The sequence below is a fragment of the Mytilus californianus genome, unplaced genomic scaffold, assembly GCF_021869535.1.
Source record: "Mytilus californianus isolate M0D057914Y unplaced genomic scaffold, xbMytCali1.0.p SCAF_11, whole genome shotgun sequence".
NCBI classification, from domain to species: Eukaryota; Metazoa; Mollusca; class Bivalvia; order Mytilida; family Mytilidae; genus Mytilus; species Mytilus californianus.
This window is the reverse complement of record NW_026262593.1, coordinates 69,536,806-69,560,635: the sequence shown is the minus strand read 5'-3', so window position 1 is coordinate 69,560,635 and position 23,830 is coordinate 69,536,806. Positions and strand designations below refer to the sequence as shown.

General features: G+C 36.3%; 1 protein-coding gene across 4 annotated transcripts in view; it reads left to right on the top strand.

The window, feature by feature from the left end:
• The window catches only part of LOC127720602 (lisH domain-containing protein ARMC9-like), a 53,511-nt gene extending 52,394 nt beyond the window's left edge, over window positions 1-1,117 (top strand). For all 4 annotated transcript variants that reach the window (XM_052227272.1, XM_052227274.1, XM_052227273.1 and 1 more), the window contains one exon: window positions 522-1,117. In XM_052227272.1, coding sequence (XP_052083232.1) covers window positions 522-586 — 65 coding nt within the window. In that variant the 3' untranslated portion in view covers window positions 587-1,117. The remainder of the gene's footprint in view (window positions 1-521) is intronic.
• The last annotated feature ends 22,713 nt before the right edge of the window (window positions 1,118-23,830 follow it).

Sequence of the window (23,830 nt, the reverse complement as noted above, 5' to 3'; positions counted from 1 at the left end):
AATACATTACATTGTGTAGATAAAAGTTGTTGACATTTTATAGATAAGTTACAAATCTATATTAGTTTGTGACAAATGAAAGAAAAAATATTTGGAACTATTAATTATATTTGATTATAATTTCAAAAATAGATATACACTGTATTACATCATATCTAATTTTAGAGAACTATTAATCATATCTAATGTTTTTTTCATCATGCTAAGTATAAGATATTGATTGATAATTGGTATATAGTTTTATCATGACAAGTTACAGATCAAGTTCAAATTTTTGTTTCGGTCTAATGATTTTGTGCAGAGTTATGGTCCTTGGACTTGAAAAATTCACTCATATAATCAGTTTTCCACACTGTTTTTAGTCATGCTTGAAGATATTGACATGATATTTACTTTTTGTTTACACCATGACAAGTTATAGAACAAGTTAGCATTTTGTTCCAGTATAATGAATTTTTACCCGGTAGGGGACTATGTATTACCATGCAATACACTCAGAATGCTTGTTTTATATATTTTAGGTGGATCTATTTCTGGTGGATCAAGGAAGCTCTCTACAGGAAGTGCACACAACCAGGATGCATAGACAAGGGAGATTACTCATTTTAATGACTTGTGATAGTTCATAGAACATTCCATTTTTATATGACTTAGTTATATTTTAGTGCTATTTATTAATGTCTTTTATGAATGTTAAATGCAGTGACTTTGAAAAATGTGCATTTACTCTTCTCTAAATATGTTTCATCTGTTTAATTTTGTTCGTAGTTATAAAAGTCAGGTTGTACTGTACTTATATTTGTTAAAAGTCAGGTTGTACTGTACTTACATTTGTTAAAATCAAAGCATTTCATATTGGTACTTCTTGTACTCCCAATATTGTTAAGTTTATCTTGTTTTGAAATTGTATTTTTGAGCTCTTTGTAATGATAAAATTGGAATTTCAGCTATTCAGTAAATTTTACATTTGTATTTATTATATTTTGTGCTTTGAATGTCAGATTAATATAAATTGGTTTGCAATAACTGGAATTTGATCTTTGAAATTTTGATAACCTTGTTTATTTAAAAAAACAAATTTTAATTCTGTAAATTTGGAATAAAATAGTGTAAATTTTGTAGGTCTCTCTTTTACACACATGAAACTTTTGAATTAGGGGCATTGTTAACAATAGTTTTCAATTGACCCAATTTGAGCAAGAGTGAATTCCCTTTTGTTACCATTTTGGAGGTCAATGTGCAGAAATTCCTTCATAAATCACAAAATTCAATTTGTTATACTAGACACTATACTTACTTATTCTAAAAATATGGTTAGTCAAATAAGACAATCAACCAATTTACCCCTCCAAAATGGCAGCCAAGGGAAATAACTCAAACTAAAATTACATCATATTGAAACTCAACAAGCAAAAATGATCAGCAAGACAAGATCTACAAATAAGTCAACATGTTCGAAATTGTTAGTCAACTCTTTATTTGAGTTATTTCCCTTTAATGATTTTTTTTGGGCATTTTTGCTTATTATCTTGAAAACTGAAATAGATAGATTTAGGCACTACAAATAGCAAAAATGGTCAAAAAGACAAGATCTACAAATAAGCCTAATGACTGAAATTGTAAGTCCACTCCTTATATTAGTTATTGCCCGGTTGTTTTCCAATTTTTTGTGTGATTGTCAGTCCCCTTCCGACGAAGTCAAAGGGGACTTTAGGTTTGCCATCTATCCGTCTGTCCGTCTGTCTATCCGTCAGTCCGGCAACTCAGTTTTCCACACTTTTTTTCTTCGTTCTTGAAGATATTGATTTGATATTTGGTATAAAGTTTTATCATGACAAGTTATAGATCAAGTTCGAATTTTATTCTGGTCTGATGATTTAGTCCAGAGTTATGGTCCATAAAAAAACTCCATAAACTAATGTTAGAGTACTATGTTAAACCATATATCTGTACAAAGGGAGATAACTCATTTTTTAAAAGACATTCTTTGGTAAATTTTTTGGGATTTTTGTGGCAGGTTTATATGTTATTGGTCCATAAAAAAACTCCATAAACTAATGTTAGAGTACTATGTTAAACCATATATCTGTACAAAGGGAGATAACTCATTTTTTAAAAGACATTCTTTGGTAAATTTTTTGGGATTTTTGTGGCAGGTTTATATGTTATTTTGTATACACTAATTTTCTGAATGCTACATGTGTATATATATATATATATATATATACAAGTCTAAATTGAAAACAACGTTCAAACCTATGATTGCGTTGGATAAAAACCGCAATATTTATACGTGTGCATGCAAAACAAATTTCTTGGTAGAGTGGTCTAAATACAGCACAAACAACATTTTCCAAAAGACCAAAAAAAGTGAAAAAGTATATTTTAACAAAACGCATTTGACTAGCAGGTCGAACAACGGATGTTCTTAAACCCTGCTGACTGCCATGGCGATTGCCAAATAAACGGATCACCAGATGTAAAAATGGATCTTATTAATTAAATACCAAACAGAAAACAATAAACTTGCAGAAAAGATGGTATACCGCAAACATGAGGTGCAAAAATTTGTACACCATATCCGGATTTCGACAATTAATGTCTCTTCAGTGATGTTAGGAATCGAAACGGTATTTGGAAGGCCATATAATTTACCTCAATTTGGGATTGACTCTTGAATTTTGAAGAGTCAAAATAGGATGAACGGATCATATAAACCTGAAGGCAAATATAATACAAGCCCAAACGAAAAAATATAAACAAGTCTAAATTGAAAACAACGTTCAAACCTATGATTGCGTTGGATAAAAACCGCAATTTTTATACGTGTGCATGCAAAACAAATTTCTTGGTAGAGTGGTCTAAATACAGCACAAACAACATTTTCCAAAAGACCAAAAAAAGTGAAAAAGTATATTTTAACAAAACGCATTTGACTAGCAGGTCGAACAACGGATGTTCTTAAACCCTGCTGACTGCCATGGCGATTGCCAAATAAACGGATCACCAGATGTAAAAATGGATCTTATTAATTAAATACCAAACAGAAAACAATAAACTTGCAGAAAAGATGGTATACCACAAACATGAGGTGCAAAAATTTGTACACCATATCCGGATTTCGACAATTAATGTCTCTTCAGTGATGTTAGGAATCGAAACGGTATTTGGAAGGCCATATAATTTACCTCAATTTGGGATTGACTCTTCAATTTTGAAGAGTCAAAATAGGATGAACGGATCATATAAACCCGAAGGCAAATATAATACAAGCCCAAACGAAAAAATATAAACAAGTCTAAATTGAAAACAACGTTCAAACCTATGATTGCGTTGGATAAAAAACCGCAATTTGTATACGTGTGCATGCAAAACAAATTTCTTGGTAGAGTGGTCTAAATACAGCACAAACAACATTTTCCAAAAGACCAAAAAAAGTGAAAAAGTATATTTTAACAAAACGCATTTGACTAGCAGGTCGAACAACGGATGTTCTTAAACCCTGCTGACTGCCATGGCGATTGCCAAATAAACGGATCACCAGATGTAAAAATGGATCTTATTAATTAAATACCAAACAGAAAACAATAAACTTGCAGAAAAGATGGTATACCACAAACATGAGGTGCAAAAATTTGTACACCATATCCGGATTTCGACAATTAATGTCTCTTCAGTGATGTTAGGAATCGAAACGGTATTTGGAAGGCCATATAATTTACCTCAATTTGGGATTGACTCTTGAATTTTGAAGAGTCAAAATAGGATGAACGGATCATATAAACCCGAAGGCAAATATAATACAAGCCCAAACGAAAAAATATAAACAAGTCTAAATTGAAAACAACGTTCAAACCTATGATTGCGTTGGATAAAAAACCGCAATTTGTATACGTGTGCATGCAAAACAAATTTCTTGGTAGAGTGGTCTAAATACAGCACAAACAACATTTTCCAAAAGACCAAAAAAAGTGAAAAAGTATATTTTAACAAAACGCATTTGACTAGCAGGTCGAACAACGGATGTTCTTAAACCCTGCTGACTGCCATGGCGATTGCCAAATAAACGGATCACCAGATGTAAAAATGGATCGTATTAATTAAATACCAAACAGAAAACAATAAACTTGCAGAAAAGATGGTATACCGCAAACATGAGGTGCAAAAATTTGTACACCATATCCGGATTTCGACAATTAATGTCTCTTCAGTGATGTTAGGAATCGAAACGGTATTTGGAAGGCCATATAATTTACCTCAATTTGGGATTGACTCTTGAATTTTGAAGAGTCAAAATAGGATGAACGGATATATATATATATTTTTATTAAGTGAAATCCTTTAATTAGATAATAATCTATTTTTATTAAGGTATATATTTCATTACATTACATTGTGTAGATAAAAGTTGTTGACATTTTATAGATACGTTACAAATCTTTATTAGTTTGTGACAAATGAAAGAAAAAATATTTGGAACTATTAATTATATTTGATTGTAATTTGAAAATAGAAATACATTGTATTACATCATATCTAATTTTAGAGAACTATTAATCATAACTTATGTTAGAGTGTTATAGGTTTTCCTCACTTTTTTTCATCATGCTTGAAGATATTGATTGACAATTGGTGTATAGTTTTATCATGACAAGTTACAGATCAAGTTCAAATTTTTGTTTCGGTCTGATAATTTTGTGCAGAGTTATGGTCCTTGGATTCACTCAAATAATCAGTTTTCCACACTGTTTTTAGTCATGCTTGAAGATATTGACTTGATATTTTCTTTTTGTTTACACCATGACAAGTTATAGAACAAGTAAGCATTTTGTTCCAGTATAATGAATTTTTACCCGGTAGGGGACTATGTATTGCCATGCAATACTCTCAGAATGCTTGTTTTGAAACTATAATAGACCGAGAAACTTTAAATATCAATAATGATCCACAAGGTCTACAAATAAGTTGAAATTTCTGAATATTTTGGTCAACTCTTTATAGAAGTTAGTACCCTTAAAAGACAATTTTTACCAATTTTTCGAGTTTTTGCCCTTTCTGTTGAAAACTTTTATAGATAGATAGAAACTTTAAAAACACAAAACTGATTAGCAAAACAAGATCTGCAAAAAGGTCAGCATAGATGAAATTGTCAGCTGTCTATTCGAGCGTCACTGATGAGTCTTTTGTAGACGAAACGCGCGTCTGGCGCAAATACAAAATTTCAATCCTGGTATCTATGATGAGTTTATCTACTTATAGGAATTATTACGATAACTGAAAATTTTTACCCTTTTTGCATTTTGGGCAGAAGAAGTTAGAAGATATAAAAGAGAAACTGTAAACAGAAAAAATGATCAGCAAAACAAGATAAAAAAAAAAAAAATTTGGTCATGAACTTTATCCTAGTCTACAATGTTAGAGATTGTCCATTGTTGAAGTTGCACATAGACCTAGGTGAGTGACACAGACTCTTTAGAGCCTCTAGTTTTAAGATGAATTGATTATGTCAAATTTAAAGTTCACATTATACATTGAAATGGATGTGTCACAGTGGAAGGCAATGATTTCTTGTAACCAACACCTCAATTACTGACAGAAACGTGAACCAGTTTTGTTGGGTATGTTTTGAGTTCTGTTTTGTCCCTTCTGATTTTGCCTCTGGCTCACCTGTTACAGTCTGTTTTGGCAAATTATATCGGATGAAACTGTACCCTTTAAAATAAAGATAGTTTTGCAGTCTTTTTCTATGGCGTTTCAGTATATGGGTAACATTTATTGCAAGAATCTGTCTGCCATGACATCCGACAACTAGGTTAACAATTGATGTTCCCCTCTTAAACTTTGTCTTGCAAATGGCATTGCATAAGAAAATTTTGTTGATCGGTCATGGGTGGTCATTAACAAATCCAGTCTTCCTGTACTGTTGTTGTACGGACTAAAAGAGTTTCTAAAGTGAAATTTTGTAGGAACAGCAAGTTGATATATTCCTGCCTGCAACATTCATATGGCCTGATTTAGATTTTTATTGCTTAGTCTCGGCAATACAAAAATGAAACTTTGTTTTACTGATTTAAGTGTGGGTATGGTTTCAAAGAAATGTTTCAAGAAAAAAAAAACCCTTAAAAAATCATGAGTGGGTTTCAAATCAAGAAATTTGTGTGACGTCAATAATCCGGTATGTTGAATTACCTCTTGTAAGTCGGGTATCAAATTTTTGTAAACAGAAAGAAGTATGGTAAGCATGAATCTCAGTTATATGAAGATTAATCATGATTTGCTTTTAAATTATATTTTTGAAAACTTATGGTCCTACATCATGTTGATATTATGTACTTATGTTTTGGCATTGCACAAGGTCATGCTACATTGTGGGAGAACATGATTTATTTAGTAGTTGTTATTGGCTATTGGTTGATTGTCTTATTGACTTAACATTAAATACATTTTGTAGGGTTGAGCGCTCACAAACATGTTTCACCATGCCATATTCTGTATGTTTCTGACTTGTTGGGAGCCTGTAATGAAGTGGTTGTTGATGGTGCTGTCTGTCTGTTATATCTGTTTTTCTTGATTTTTCATAAATGAGGCGGTTGTTTAATTGTCTTGCTTGTGACGAATGTAGCAGAATGCAAGATAGGGATTACAATTCAGTGGTGGTGGCGTAAACTATTTGTATTCCGCTTTATATTTCATAAGGTAAAAGACCGAGAGGCTTCATACCTTCTATACAGATGACTTATGTTTCGTAGTTTCTGTCTGTCATAAGTCAGCTGTCCTTGACCACATTTTAATGGTTCAGTGAGTGCCTGAAAAAAATGAAGTTCTTTTGTCATGTAAATTTCTTACTTATTATAAGTAATAGGATAACTATATGTGGTAAATGGGTTCCTTGCAAGGTCTACATGTCCATCAGACAGGGTTCACCTGAACTAAACCCAATTCCATAGATCAGTGATCAAGGTTGAAGTTACATGATTAGGTACGTTTCTCAGATACTGTAAGCAGAAAATCAACTATATTTGGTGAATGGAATGATTGTAAGGTGTACATGTCTATCTGGCAAGTATCATTTGTCCTTGGTCAAATTTCAGTTTCAGTAATTAGGTCGACTTCTAAGATACTATAAGCAGCAGGGTCAACTGCATTTGGTGTATAGCTTGATTGTAGGGTGTACATGTCTGTCTGGCTTAGTTTATCTGACCTTGACCTCATTTTTGTGGATCATTGATAATGTTAAATGTATGTGATGCGTACAGTAAAACTTAATCTTTACGACTATCAACATAAAATCAATCATGGTTAGAAAAAGAGGCAATACATTTCAGCTTGTGCATCCTTTTCGTTTGTTTCAAATGTTTGAATTTTGTCATGTCAGGTTCTTTCATAGTTGACTGTATAAGGTATGGAGTCTGCTCATTGGTTAAGGGGGGCTTCGGTGGTGGAGTGGTCTAAGTAGTTCAAACACTGCATGACTAGCCTGTCATCACTGAAGTAGTGAACTGGAACCCCGCACGTGACGGGTTCATTCGACTTCAATCTTAATTGACTAGGATTGTCAGTTTTCCTACCGAAGGTCGGCAGTTGTTTCCGGCTTCCTCCACCAATAAAAATTGACTGCCGCGAAACAGCCAATAATGCTGAAAGTGGCGTTGAACACCCATCAATCAACCAATCATTGTTGAAGGCTGTACGTTGACCTATAATTGCTTAAATCATTTGGACTTCGATGGATAGTTGTCTCATTAGCCATCATACCCCATTTCCTTATTTGATATCATGTACGAAACTTTAGTGTTAGTTATCGTAATTTGCCTATTCCATCTAACCTGTCATAAAAAAAAAACGCTGCATGGTGTTTCTAGTTTTTTTATGGAATGCATTGTATCATATAATAATTGTTTCGATATGAAAAAAAATATCGCATTTCTATGAGAAAAATATAGCAATATTAATTTTCATAATAACAAAACTAAAAAAATATCGCATGCATGTAATAAAATATAGAATTAACAATCTATTTCACATGCTTATGGTTTAATATGCGATCGAACACATTTAAAGTGTATTCCACTGCCTTCGTTACATTATTGGTATATTATTTGTATAACTTCAAAATTATAGATCGTGGAAATAAGTTTCATTTTATCTTTATGCATATTTTCTCGTATAAATACAACATTGACATAGAATTATGCATGGAAAGTTATACCGAAGTTTGTACTGTGCGATTTTTCCACAATGCATCTCGTTTACCAAAATAAAATATCGCTACTTCACATAAGAAACGGTTTTCTCGATTATCACTTTTCATAGTTTGAAAGCTGTATGTACGTTTTAGCAAGAAAGTTTATCGGCAGGTCGTATGTATTCCTTCGGGCACCAATTGCGACCCTTCAATAGCACACTTGTTCCTGTGTGAATTTTATTTACAACGATGGTTAGCATCGGTGATTCGAGTGAACGGTGGTTTCACTCAGTATTGGACATTGTCGTGTGGGTTTATTGAAACCACTCACACATATTCTCGTTTTCCAAACAAAACGAACTGTACTTAAGAACTTTTCTTCGTGTAAACATCCAAATTAAACATTGTTCATTTTTAAAACCCAGAACATCCTCTGGTATTTCAACACTGTAGTTAATGGGATTCGTTATTTTTTTTTTAACCTTTTTACTTTAGTTTTATTCCTTTGGTCTTGTGAATAACAAAAAGGACAATCTAACTAAAATATATATTTCTGATTTAGTTATACTCATATGAGGGAGTTACGATTGATCGATATTTTAATTAGTTTGAAAAATGGGGTATTTCATATATGTTTACGCGGGGCCATGAATAATATCATATGTTATAATGTTTTGGTTTGTGAGAAAAATCAGCGTGGTGCGATACTTTTTTCCTGGTGTACAGTATATACAAGGATGTCATTCGATATATCGAGAGAAATGATTGTGAAAGAATAACTAATGGTGGTCAAGCATTGCGATCGGATCGTGAAAGATCTGGTATCGGATCGTGATTGCAATTAAGTGTAATTCTACTTCAAGATCTGTGAAAAATCTGCTGTATTTTCAAAAGGTTGAACAAATCAGAGAAAAAAATTATGCCTGTCAAAATGATTCAACTTCCTTAATAATACTGTGCACTAAGTTAAAGAAAAAATGCAGTACTTTTTAAGAAAACACAAAAGGCGACACACAATCATGTGAGAATCATTAAGAAAAAATCACGTTTTGTGTCTACAATGGTCACATTTTAATATATCATGATATATTTGAAACTAAATCCTTTATATTGTGTCAGATAGTCCAGTAAAATAAAAGTATGTTATTACTTGAAAAAGTTCATATTATTTTTGAAAAAGTATATTTTTGTTGATTTTTAATCAAAATTGATCGTGAAAGATCATTCAACGCATTATTTTGATCGTGAAAGACAAGGCGTGACCAGACTTAATGATCAGAAAACAGCATGTATTTTACCAATTGATATACTTGTAATGATTGAAGCGTGTAATTACTTACTTAGAACGTAAATTGATGCTTTATTTTTTATTTTTTTGTGATATATATATACATAAATATGGGTAAAATGCACACGTATAAAAATTGCGGTTTTTATCCAACGCAATCATAGGTTTGAACGTTGTTTTCAATTTAGACTTGTTTATATTTTTTCGTTTGGGCTTGTATTATATTTGCCTTTGGGTTTATATAATCTGTTCCTCCTATTTCGACTCTTCAAAATTCAAGAGTCAATCCTAAATTGAGGTAAAATAAATTGCTTTCCAAATACCGTTTCGATTCATAACATCACTGTAAAGACATTAATTGTCGAAATCCGGATATGGTGTACCAATTTTTGCACCTTATGTTTGCGGTATACCATCTTTTCCGCAAGTTTATTGTTTTCTGTTTGGTAATAAATTAATAATAAAGATCCATTTTGCTACAGCTGGTAATCCGTTTATTTGGCAATCGCCATGGCAGTCAGCAGGGTTTAAGAACATCTGTTGTTCGACCTGCTAGTCAAATGCGTTTTGTTAAAATATACTTTTTCACTTTTTTGGTCTTTTGGAAAATGTTGTTTGTGCTGTATTTAGACCCCTCTACCCAGAAATTTGTTTTGCATGCACACTTATTGCGGTTTTTATCCAACGCAATCATAGGTTTGAACGTTGTTTTCAATTTAGACTTGTTTATAAATATGGGTAAATATATATTTACCCATATTTAGACCTTTTTTCATTTAAGAGGCAATGCTATATGTAACTAGGTATCCAAGATAATAAGACCTTCAGGAGCGTAAATTGTCGAAAAGGAAATATCTTTGTATATATAATGCGTTATTCATCCACAAATGAGTGAAGCGAGAGGGGGTCTGGTGGTCTTCCTTTGGAAATGTCTTAATGTGTACGTTTTTACTTTCGTAAGGGTTAGATCAAAGAAGCTATAATATTTCATTTTCCATACAGGTGTATTGAAGATGTTTTTTCCATTAACAATACAAACGTTTCTAATTGGGTCCAATTAATAGTCATACAGCTTCCTCGGCCTTATTTTTTAGACATATATCCCGAATTTGACTACAGCGGTCATCTCAATACCAGAGTCTATGACAAACGAGATGATATTGAAATTATCAACTTTTCTCACCTTATCAGCGATTTACCAACTTCATCCGCGAATGGAGTATACATTTCTCAACTCATACGATTTTCAGGAGCTTGCAGCTGCTATTCAGAGTTTGTAAAAAAATAATGAGCTAGAGTTTTGTGAAAGAACATCTCTGTGCTGACTCTATGTAGCATTTTATCTACTTAACAGTTTTCAATGTATTTGTCTTTGTACTAATATGTTCCATTTGATCGTATGCCTCTTGACGTGGTTCGGTATATGTGCATCCAGCTTTAAGGTTTTTGGCTTTTGGCGTTCCTTATGTGGGTTGGTCCAGAGATGCGATTCGGTTTTTATAGTGTTGTTTCATTTTGTATACCCTTGTATTTATATTTACTTTTTTTTTTGTATTTTATCGGGAACGTGTATATGTCATTGTGTAAGGAGCCCCTTAAGTTTCAAGTAAATAATAATATTTTCGTTTGCCGGAGATTTAATCTGGTGCGCACTAGCTTGAAAAATCGTGCGCACGAATTTGAAACTCGTGCACACGACTTTTAATCTCGTGCGGACGACATTTGAAAACTGGTGCGCACGACTTTCAAACTAGTGTGCATCATTTTGAGAGTCGTGGGCACCATTTTTGAAAGTCGTGGGCACCATTTTTGAAAGTCGTGAGCACGAGCTTGAAAGTTGTGCGCACCATTTTGAAAGTCGTGCGCGCCAGTTTGAAAGTCATACGCACAAGTTTGAAAGTCGCTCGTGCGCACCAGTTCTTGAAAGTCGTGCACACCACTTTTGAAAGCCATGAGCACGAGTTTGATAGTCGTGCGCACTATTTTGAAAGTCTTCCGCGCAAGTTTGAAAGTCAGGCGCACAAGTTTGAAAGTCGTGCGCACGATTTTTCAAACTGGTGCGCACCAGATTAAATCTCCGCGGCAAACGAAAATATTTATATCTACATGACACTTTAGGGCTCCGTAATTATGCTTTACTATACTGACTGTATTCTCATTTTGGCTGCTGGATCCCAGATATAGCCACGTTAAACAATTATGTCTGTGTGGGTTCCTTACCCAATTTGACAATATTACGGAAAATTTAACAACTGTCATACAAGTGGGCGTATTAGCTAGCTAGAAAACCAGATTTAAACTACCATTTTCTTAGGAAAATGCCTGTCCCAAGTCAGGAAGATGGGAGTTGTTTTCCTGCTGTTTTTTTTAAACAAACTTTTTCCCAATTTTTACAAAAATCAACAAGGATCTTCGTTTTACAGATATGACTGTGCATAAAAATTAATGGAATTCAGATGAGACAATCTTAACTTTTTAAACGATATAAAAATTATGCAGGACGGACAGTTGGACTTATATTGTAAGAAGAAAACTAGTCGGTGTGATATTATCAAATAATCCAATGGCATTGAACCATCATAGCCCTATTCACAAACAAAAGTGAAGCGGAATAAGTCATACAAATCCAATCTTTTGATATACCAATTACAAATATAAATTATCATTTGTTTAAAGAAAGATTTGATCGTTTTCGTTGATTTTTTGCAATAACGAATAAGCGACAACAGATCTTTTACGATCCTTTTCACGATCATCAAAATGCGGTTCCCGATCTTTCACGATTCGAAATATCAAATTTTTACAAATATTACCGTTTTTGCAAAGTTTTTGATTAAACTAAATCAAAATAACTTTAAACTATTTTAAACAGTAATATTCAACGATATCTTTTTAAGAGAAAAGTAGTTTATGCATTTCAAATTTGAAAAAAACAAGTTTGTTTACATTTTTATTTCTCTGACATTTCGAAGAGCAATCTGCTTTTTGTAGTTTTGTAAAAACTGTTTACTTTTAAGCTTGATTTTTCGGATACTGATCATAATGTTGAACCATTTTGACAGACAGTTTTATTTTTCCAATATTTGTCATTATAATTGATTACATTAGATTATTTACTGACGTGGTTTTCAACAGAACTATCGGAACCAACTGTGCTTCTTTTCCCACCGACAAATACCTAGATTCATATAAGCCAGACTTCATAGTTCCTATAAACGTGACATAATGAAAATTAAAATTCAATAACACCGAATCTGTACAAAAGCATTTTAGAGGAGATCACAATTCTGTCAGTTATTTTTGTTCTGATCAGGACCTGATCAAGGTATTAAAAACCATACTTTTATTCTCTATTTGAATGATAGTAACTTGTCTCTTCAAAAATACTTTTTAAAACCAAGCTAGGATTTTAATAGAAAGGGATATAAAGTAATTGAGAAAACTATCAGTACGTTATTTCTTTAATTTGGGACACACTATTTTATTCTAAAATAGCCAGTGGCTTTTTTTTTGTTTTAAAAATCATGATTACAATACAATGAAATCTTAACCTTGTGGTCATTCATGCATAGTTACTAATTACACGGTAAACGTATGTACTGTGAAACTTAGTAGGTTAACTCCAGCAATTTGATTGGACGTACGAGGAGTTGTAAACATGTGCTAAATAAAATAAGTTTGGTGTTTTGTAAAATCTACTCACTTATATTATAGCTGTAATATTTGTGCAATTTGTGCCTGACATTAACCAAATCTTGAGTTTATAAATATAGGTAACACGGACAGGGAACTTGACCGTTTATATGCCAGTTAAACATAAAAAATGTTATTTTAAAAGGCGCTTGACTTCAGAATGAAAAGTATGGTAGCTGCTGTTTTATGTAAGTAAAGTATATTGAGATCACTATGTGTATACTTCTCTCACGTTTGTAGGACAGAATAATATAACCCATAGATAGGCGTTTTACATGCTTTGAAAACATCTTTTCTAATTTTACAGTAAAACTAGGCATGCTAAAGCTATATATATAATTTATTAAGTGAAATATTGATTTATGTTGCCCCTTGATAGTCTAGTGGAATAGGCATTAAAATGAACAACCAATAGATCAATTATAAGGTTACAGTGATGTTTGAAAACATTTTTTTTTTCAATTTCGTAGTATTTAAAAACGGAAGCTATAATTTATCGAAATGAAGATATAGGATCATATAGGTGGCACATTTCTTTTGCGTTAATTCGTGATGAAAGGAATAAAGCTTCTTAAGGTTCATCATAAGGTATTGAAAAATATGGTTTTGTTACATTACAAACGAGAACTGATGCACTTGTAAAAGTTTAAGGCATGGCTGAACCCTAATTGAATAAGATTCAAATGCATTGTATGCTTTAGAAAATTGAGAACTTATCTAGATTTTAATGTTTGAGTTTGGTTGACTTATACTGAATTACTTAATAACACATACCATAGGTACACCATTTCCTGTCATACTGTAGGTACACAATTTCCTGTCATACCATAGGTACACCATTTATTGTCATACTGTAGGTACACCTTTTACTGTCATACCGTAGGTACACCATTTCCTGTCTCACTGTAGGTACACCATTTCCTGTCATACTGTAGGTACACCATTTACTGTCATACTGTTGGTACATCATTTACTGTCATACTGTAGGTACACCATTTACTGTCATACTGTAGGTACACCATTTCCTGTCATACTGTAGGTACACAATTTCCTGTCATACTGTAGGTACACCATTTCCTGTCATACTGTAGGTACACCATTTACTGTCATACTGTAGGTACACCATTTACTGTCATACTGTAAGTACCCACTTTCCAGTCATACTGCAATTATCCCCTTTCCGCTCATACTGTAAGTATCCACTTTTCTATCATACTGTAAGTATCCCTCCTATTCTCTGATACTGTAAGTATCCCTCCCTTATCCTATCTTACTGTTAGTATCCCTCCACTTCCCTGTGTAAGTACCCGCTTTCAAATCATACTGTAAGTAACCTCTTTCCGGTCATACTGTAAGTATCCCCTTTCCAGTCATTTTAATAAGTATCCCCTTTCGTATCATACTGTAAGTATCCCTCCTATTCTCTGATACTGTAAGTATCCCTCCCCTATCCTATCTTACTGTTAGTATCCCTCCACTTCCCTGTGATACTGTAAGTACCCGCTTTCAAATCATACTGTAAGTATCCTCTTTCCGGTCATACTGCAAGTATCCCCTTTCCGGTTATTTTAATAAGTATCCCCTTTCTTATCATACTGTAAGTATCCATCCCCTCTCCTGTCATACTGTTAGTATCTCCTTTCCTTTCATAGTGGTAATACACTCTTCCCTGTGATATTGTAAATATCCCATTTCCTGTCATTCTGTAATTACACATTTCCTTTCCTGTCATTCTATAATTACCCCTCCTCCCCTTTCCTGACACTGTAATTACCCCTCTCCAGTCATTCTCTTATTTCTCCAATTACCTGTGATACTGTAAGTATCCCTCCTCTCCCCTTTCATACTTTAAGTATCCCCGTTCCTGTCATAATAAAAGTATCCCCTTTCCATCAAACTGACGGGGTCTCGGTGGCCGAGTGGTCTAAGTAGTCGAACTACTGTAACACTAGTCTGTCAACACTGAGGTGATGAGTTCGAATCCGGCCAAAGGTCAGTGGTTATCTCCGGGCACTACGGCTTCTTCCACAGAAAAAAACTGGCCGTCTAAAAGTGGCGTTAAAAACCAACCAATCAATTCTGTCAAACCGTTACTACCCCATTCCATGTGATACTGTAATTCAGTATCCCCCCTTTCCCTTTCATACGGTAACTACCCCTCTCCGTTCCTGACATAATGTAAGTATCCCCTTTCCTATCAAACTATTAATACCCTATTTCATGTGGGACTGTAAGTATCCCTCCCCTTCCCCGTGATACTGTAAGTATCCATCCCTTTTCCTGTCAAACTGTTAGTATCTCCTTTCCTGTCATAGTGTTAATACCCTCTTTCCTGAGATATTGCAAGTATTCCATTTCCTGTCATTGTTTTATTATTCCTCCCCTTTCCTGATATACTGTTTGTATCCGTTTCCTGTCATTCTGTTATTCCTCCAATCCCCTGTGATACGGTAAGTATCACTGCCTTCCCCTGTGATACTGTAAGTATCCCTCCCCTCCCCTTTCATACTGTAAGTATCCCCTTTCCTGTCACACTAATAGTATCCCCTTTCCATCAAACTGACGGGGCCTTGGTGACCGAGTGGTCTAAGTAGTCAAACTACTGTATCATAAGTCTGTCAACACTAAGGTGATGAGTTCGAATCCGGAACGTTGCAAGTGCGTTCGACTCCAATCTTAATTGACTAGGATTGTCAGTTTTTCCTGCCGACGGTCAGTGGTTATCTCCGGGCACTACGGCTTTTTCTACAGAAAACTGACCACCACGAAATAGCGCAATAGTGCTGAAATAAGCATTAAAAACCAACCAATCAATTCTGTCAAACCGTTAATACCCCATTCCCTGTGATACTGTCAGTATCCCTCCCCTTCCCCGTGTCAATGTAAGTCAGTATCACTCCCCTTCCCTGTGATACTGTAAGTCAGTATCCCTCCCTTTCCTCGTGATATTGTAAGTCAGTATCCCCTTCCCCTTCCCCGTGATACTGTAAGTCAGTATCCCCCCTTCCCTGTGATACTGTAAGTCATTTTCCCTCCCCTTCCCCGTGATACTGTAAGTCGGTATCCCTCCCCTTCCCCGTAATACTGGAAGTCAGTATCCCTCCCCTTCCCCGTGATACTGTAAGTCAGTATCCCCTTCCCCTTCCCCGTGATACTGTAAGTCAGTATCCCTCCCCTCCCTGTGATACTGTAATTCAGTATCCCTCCCATTCGCCGTGATACTGTAATTCAGTATCCCTCCCCTTACCCGTGATACTGTAAGTCAGTATCCCTCCCCTTCCCCGTGATACTGTAAGTCAGTATCCCTCCCCTTCCCTGTGATACTGAGAGTCAGTGTCCTTCCCCTTCCTTGTGATACTGTAAGTCAGTATCCATCCCCTTCCCATTCATACTGTAAGTACCCCTCCCTGTTCTTGACATAGTGTAAGTATCCCCTTTCCTGTCATGCTGTAAGTATCCCCTTTCCCGTCAAACTGTTAGTTCCCTATTCCCTGTGATACTGTAAGTATCCCTTCCCTTCCCTGCGTTACTGTAAGTATCTATTTCCTTTTTTGTCAAACTGTTAGTATCTCCTTTCATGTCATATTGTTAATATACCCTTCCTTGTGATATTGAAAACTGACCACCACGAAATAGCGCAATAGTGCTGAAAGTAGCATTAAAAACCAATCAATCAATTCTGTCAAACCGTTAATACCCCATTCCCTGTGATACTGTCAGTTTTCCTCCCCTTCCCCGTGATAATGTAAGTCAGTATCCCTCCCCTTCCCTGTGATACTGTAAGTCAGTATCCCTCCCTTTCCTCGTAATACTGTAAGTCAGTATCCCCTTCCCCTTCCCCGTGATACTGTAAGTCAGTATCCCTCCCCTTCCTTGTGATACTATAAGTCAGTTTCCCTCCCCTTCCACGTGATACTGTAAGTCAGTATCCCTCCCTTTCCCCGTGATACTGTAAGTCAGTATCCCCTTCCCCTTCCCCGTGATACTGTAAGTTAGTATCCCTCCCCTTCCCTGTGATACCGTAAGTCAGTATCCCTCCCCTCCCTGTGATACTGTAATTCAGTATCCCTCCCCTTCGCCGTGATACTGTAATTCAGTTTCCCTCCACTTCCCCGTGATACTGTAAGTCAGTATCCCTCCCCTTCCCCGTGATAATGTTAGTCAGTATCCCTCCCCTTCCCCGTGATATTGTAAGTCAGTATCCACTTCCCCGTGATACTGTAAGTCAGTATTCCTCCCCTCCCTGTGATACTGTAATTCAGTATCCCTCCCCTTCGCCGTGATACTGTAATTTAGTATCCCTCCATTTCCCCGTGATACTGTAATTCAGTATCCCTCCACTTCCCCGTGATACTGTAAGTCAGTATCCCTTCCCTTCCCCGTGATACTGTAAGTCAGTATCCCTCCCCTTCCCCGTGATACTGTAAGTCAGTATCCCCTTCCCCGTGATACTGTAAGTCAGTATCCCTCCCCTCCCTGTGATACTGTAATTCAGTATCCCTCCCCTTTGCCGTGATACTGTAATTCAGTATCCCTCCCCTTCCCCGTGATACTGTAAGTCAGTATCCCTCCCCTTCACTGTGATACTGTAAGCCAGTCAGTATCCCTCCCCTTCCCCGTGATACTGTAAGTCAGTATCCCTCCCCTTCCCTGTGATACTGTAAGTCAGTGTCCTTCCCCTTCCTTGTAATACTGTAAGTCAGTATCCCTCCCCTTCCCTTTCATACTGTAAGTACCCCTCCCTGTTCCTGCCATAGTGTAAATATCCCCTTTCCTGTCATGCTGTAAGTATCCCCTTTCCCGTCAAACTGTTAGTTCCCTATTCCCTGTGATACTGTAAGTATCCCTTTCCTTCCCTGCGATACTGTAAGTATCCATTCCCTTTTTTGTCAAACTGTTAGTATCTCCTTTCATGTCATATTGTTAATATACCCTTCCCTGTGATATTGCAAGTATCACATTTCCTATCATTGTTTTATAACCCCTCACCTTTCCTGACATACTGTTAGTATCCGTTTCATATCATTCTGTCCTATCCCCTGTCATTCTGTTAGTATCCCTGCCCTTCCTTGTGAAACTGTAAGTATCACTCACCTCCCTGTTGTTTCTGTAAGAATTCCCTTTCCTCTCTTACTGTAAGTATATCCTTTCCTGTCATACTGTAGGTATCCCCTTTCCTGTCAAACTGGCGGGGCCTCGGTGACCGAGTTGTCTTAGGAGTCGAACTACTGAATCACTAGCCTGTCAACACTGAGTTTGTGAGTTCGAATCCGGCACGTGACAGGTGCATTCGTCTCCAATCTGAATCGACTAGCATTGTCAGTTTTCCTACCGAAAGTCGATGGTTTTCTCCGGGCACTCCGTCTTCCTCCAACAAAAAATTACAGACCTCAACGAAATAGCGCAATAGTGCTGAAAGTGGCGTTAAACACCAATCAATCAATCCAACAATCCTGTCAAACTGTTAATACTCCATTCCCTGTGATATTGTTAGTATCCCTCCCCTTCCCTGTGATACTGTAAGTCAGTGTCCCTTTCCATTCATACTGTAAGTATTCCCTTTCCTGTCATACTGTAAGTATCCCTTTTCCTGTCAAACTGTTAACACCCTATTCCATATGATACTGTAAGTATCCCTCCCCTTCCCTGTGATACAGTAGGTATCCATCCCCTTTTCTGTCATACTGTTATTATCTCCTTTCCTGTCAAAGTGTTAATACTCCCTTCTCTGTGATAATGCAAGTATCACATTTCCTGTCATTGTGTTGCTATCCCTCCCCTTTCCTGACATACTGTAAGTATCCTCTTTCCTGTCATTCTGTATGTATCCCTTCCCCTCCCTGTGATACTGTAAGTATCCCTCCCCTTCCCTGTGATACTGTAAGTATCCATCCCCTTTCCTGTCATACTGTTTAAATAGTATCTCCTTTCTTGTCATATTGTTAATACCTTCTTCCTGTGATATTGTAAATATCCAATTTCCTATCATTCTTTAATTACCCTTCCCCTTTCCTGTTATTCTGTAATTACCACCTCCCCTTTCCTGACATATTGTAAGTATCCCTCTCTAGTATTTTTGTGATTCCTTCCTTGTGATACTGTAAGTATCCACTCCCGTTTTTGACATACTGTAAGTATCCTTTCCAGTTGCTGACATACTGTAAGTATTCCCTTTCCTGTCATGCTGAAAGTATCTCCTTTCCTGTCAAGCTGTTAATACCCTATTCCCTGTGATACTGTAAGTATCCCTTCCCTTCCCTGTGATACTGTAACTATCCATCCCCTTCTTTGTGATACTGTAAGTATCCATCCCCTTTTCTTTCATACTGCTAGTATCTCTTTTCCTGTGATAATGTTGATACCCCTTCCCTGTGATATTACAAGTATCCTATTTCCCGTCATTGTTTTATCACCCCTCCCTTTTCCTGACATACTGTAAGTATCCCCTTTCATTTCCTGACATGCTGTAAGTATCCTTTTCCAGTCATTCTGTTATTCCTCCAATTCCCTGTAATACTGTAAGTATCCCTGCCCTTCCCTGTGATACCGTAAGTATCCCTCCCCTCCCCTTTCATACTGTGAGTATCCCCTTTCCTGTCAAACTGTAAGTATCCCCTTTCCTGTCAAACTGACGGGGCCTCGGTGGACGAGTGATCTTAGTAGTCGAACTACTGAATGACTAGCTTGTCAACACCGAGGTTGTTAGTTCGAATCCGACACCAATCTTAATTGACTGATTGTCAGTTTTCTTACCGAAGGTCGGTGGTTATCTCCGGGTACTCCAGTTTCCTCCGTCAAGAAAAAAAAACTGACCGCCACGAACTAGCGCAATAGTGCTGAAAGTGGCGTTAAACACCAATCAATCAATCAATCCTGTCAAACTGCTAATACCCCATTCCCTGTGATACTGTCAGTATCCATCCCCTTCCCTATGATACTGCAAGTCAGTATCCCTCCCCTTCCCTGTGATACTGTAAGTCAGTATCTCTCCCCTACCTTTTCATACTGTAAGTACCCCTCTCCGTTCCTGTCATACTGTAAGTATCCCCTTTCCTTTCATGCTGTTAGTATCCCCTTTTCTGTTAAACTGTAACGTTAATACCCCATTCCCTGTGATAGTTGTAAGTATCCCTCCACTGCCCTGTGATACTGTGTATCCTTCCCCTTCCCTGTTCTACTGTAAGTATCCCCTTTCCTATCATACTGTAAATATCCCCTTTTTTATCATGCAGTACGTAACCCCTTTCATGTCAATCTGTTAACACCCAATTCCCTGTGATACTGTCAGTATCCATCGCCTTCCCTGTGATACTGTAGTATCCATCCCCTTCCCTATGATACTGCAAGTCAGTATCCCTCCCCTTCCCTGTGATACTGTAAGTCAGTAGCTCTCCCCTTCCTTTTCATACTGTAAGTACCCCTCTCCGTTCCTGTCATACTGTAAGTATCCCCTTTCCTTTCATGCTGTTAGTATCCCCTTTTCTGTTAAACTGTAACGTTAATACCCCATTCCCTGTGATAGTTGTAAGTATCCCTCCACTGCCCTGTGATACTGTGTATCCTTCCCCTTCCCTGTTCTACTGTAAGTATCCCCTTTCCTATCATACTGTAAATATCCCCTTTTTTATCATGCAGTACGTAACCCCTTTCATGTCAATCTGTTAACACCCAATTCCCTGTGATACTGTCAGTATCCATCGCCTTCCCTGTGATACTGTAGTATCCATCGCCTTCTCTTTGCTATTGTAAATAGCCCTCCCCTTTCCTGTCATACTGTAAGTATCCCCTTTCCTGTCATACTGTAAGTATCCCCTTTCCTGTCATACTGTAAGTATCCATTTTCCTTTCATACTGTCAGAATCCCCATTCTTGACAGATTGTTATTCCTGTCCATTCCATGTGATACTGTCAGTATCCTTCCCTTTGATACTGTAAGTACCCCTCCCCGTACCTGACATACTTTAAGAATCCCCGTTCCAGTCTTTCTGTTATTCCTGCCCTTCCCTGTGATACTTTCAGAATCCCTCTTTTTCTCTGTGATACTGTAAGTATTCCCTTCCCTGTGATACTGCAAGTTTCCCTCCCTACTCCGATCCACCTGTAAGTATCACCTTTCTTCACATATTGTAAGTAACTCTTTCATTCCCTGTCCTACTGCAAGTACCTCTATTCATTCTGTAAATATCCCCTTTTCTGTCATACTGTTTTTCTTTAAGTACCCCTCTCCTTTCCTATCATCCTGCGTGTACCTCCTTTCCTATCATCCTGCGTGTACCCCCTTTCCTGGTATACTGCGTGTATCCCCTTTCCTGTTATTTTGTTAATACCGTCTTTCTTTTCATACTATAATTACCCTTTTTCCTGTTTTAAAATGTACTGAAATTCCTTCCCTGTGATACTGTAAGCACTCCATTGCTGTCATACTGTTTATATTGGCACTACCTCTTTGATTTTAAAGTCAAATCAATCTTGAGTATGAATCCGCACGTACAAACGCATGCACTCACGCAATAGACATACGGTCTTCAAAAAAGAGGGGTGTCTATGCTATAAATGTCAAGATCTTAATCGAGTATTGAAATGTAAATAGATATAAGAAGATGTGGTATGAGTGCCAATGAGACAACTCTCCATCCAAGTCAAAATTTATAAAAGTAAACCATTATAGATCAAAGTTCGGTCTTCAACACGGAGCATTGGCTCACACCAAACAGCAAGCTATAAAGGGCCCCAAAAATTACAAGTGTAAAACCATTCAAACGGGAAAACCAACGGTCTAATCTATATAAAAAAATCGTAAGGGTTCCGCGGAACCCAGTGTCTCGCCTACTTTTGCTGTTAATCGCAGGCTCAACAAAAATGAGGAAAAAAATTAAATTGTTTTATTTAAGGATCGTTTGTTTGAGTTTAGAAATCTAAAAATTGGTTTCCTCTGAGTTGTTATTTTATTACAAATGATAAAATCCGCAAGTTAAATCTGTTAAATTTCCTTGTGCAAAAGTCTACAGACTGACATCCAATCAATAGAGCTTTATTGCGAAAAAAAATTGATAATAATACTTAAGATGATAAAACACCTATAAAAGATTTACATTTAACGTGGAATGGTGAGCCATAGTTATTCCTTGACTGAAAAGTAGGATTTAGATATACTTAGCCCACCCAAAAAAGAAGAAATTCCATAAGTATATCAGGAAAATAACTGCCATAGGTTCTTGCGAGAAAAAGTAACAAAATGAATAAAAACTAAGAAAATGCATTATCGTGTGAAAAACTGTATTGTTACGTTACTGTCGAAGGAACATTTATCCAAATTCCATTCTTATTGCTCTCGGAAAAAATGTGCCATTTTGTTATAAGATCATGTTGACTGTCGGATTGGTCAAATCGGATCCAAAATGATTTGTCTAGATTACAAAAAAAGTACTATATCACTGGCATTCACATTTTACTCCGAACTGAACACCACTGTCACTATAAAACATAAAAGTCTAAAATATATTAATATGCAGCCGATGCGGGAAGGGGACTCAGTAATTTAAATGTCATTTAAACATAAAACAAAATTGTGTTTTAAAAAGGCTGGATTGATACCAGATCAAACAAGATGACACCTTATGGTGTAGATATGGTATATATATCAATAATACTGAGTGCTAGTCCTTTACATTTTTATAGGGCCAATTTAAATGGAACATTACAGGCATAAGTAGTTTAATGGCAGTGACCACTGTACACCTTTTGGAAACATATTTCTTAATGTCAAGACTTCAATAGTAAAATTATTATTTTTAGTAGAATTTTGTCCAACATAATGATTTTTAAATAATTAACACACTTTACTTACTCATTAAATTTCAGACACTAAAATTTGTCCAAAATAGCCTGTGGCACTAATGGCTCCGAACATAATACCTTGATTACAATTCAATTTACACAAACATTTACTAATCATAAAATATAAATGTCACCTACGTTGATATTTCAATATATTTGACAATTCAATTGCAACCAGCTATATTGGAATTACCAGGTAACCACCGAATTTCTTGGCGAGTACTGACAAATGCCTAGGAATGCATGCACATATAAATAAGACGCATGCATATTGTATATGAAGCTTGGTAGCGTACTAGCCTCGATAAAAAGCCGACTCAATGTACCGTGTAGTAGAGAAGAAGGTATCTCTTAGGCATCATGCATCTAATTTGCCACTGTGCGTGCCCCCACTCGATCAATTTTATATAACTGTTATTGTGCACAGACAAAATATATTTCATTGTAGAAGTCTATAACATTTCATGCTTTATGTAATACGATATACCACATCGTAAATGATTGGATTTTAAGAAGTGTTAAATGGTCGTACAAGTAAAATGTCTCATGCCATACTAAGTTAGGGATGAGGGAGGGATAAATACCCTGCCACGTCCGGTCTGTGTTTTTGTTTGATGTTTTTCTGCTTTGTATCGATCTGATGAGTTAAGCCTTTTTCAACTGATTTTTATAGTTTGTTCTTATGTTGTCCTGTTACACCGCTGTCCAAGGTTAGGGGAGGGTTGAGCGCTCACATTTTTTGATGTGACTGGCAACGTCAGGAGCCTGTAGTTCAGAGGTTGTCGTTGGTTCATGTCTGTCATATTTGTTTTTCTTAGATTGTTTTG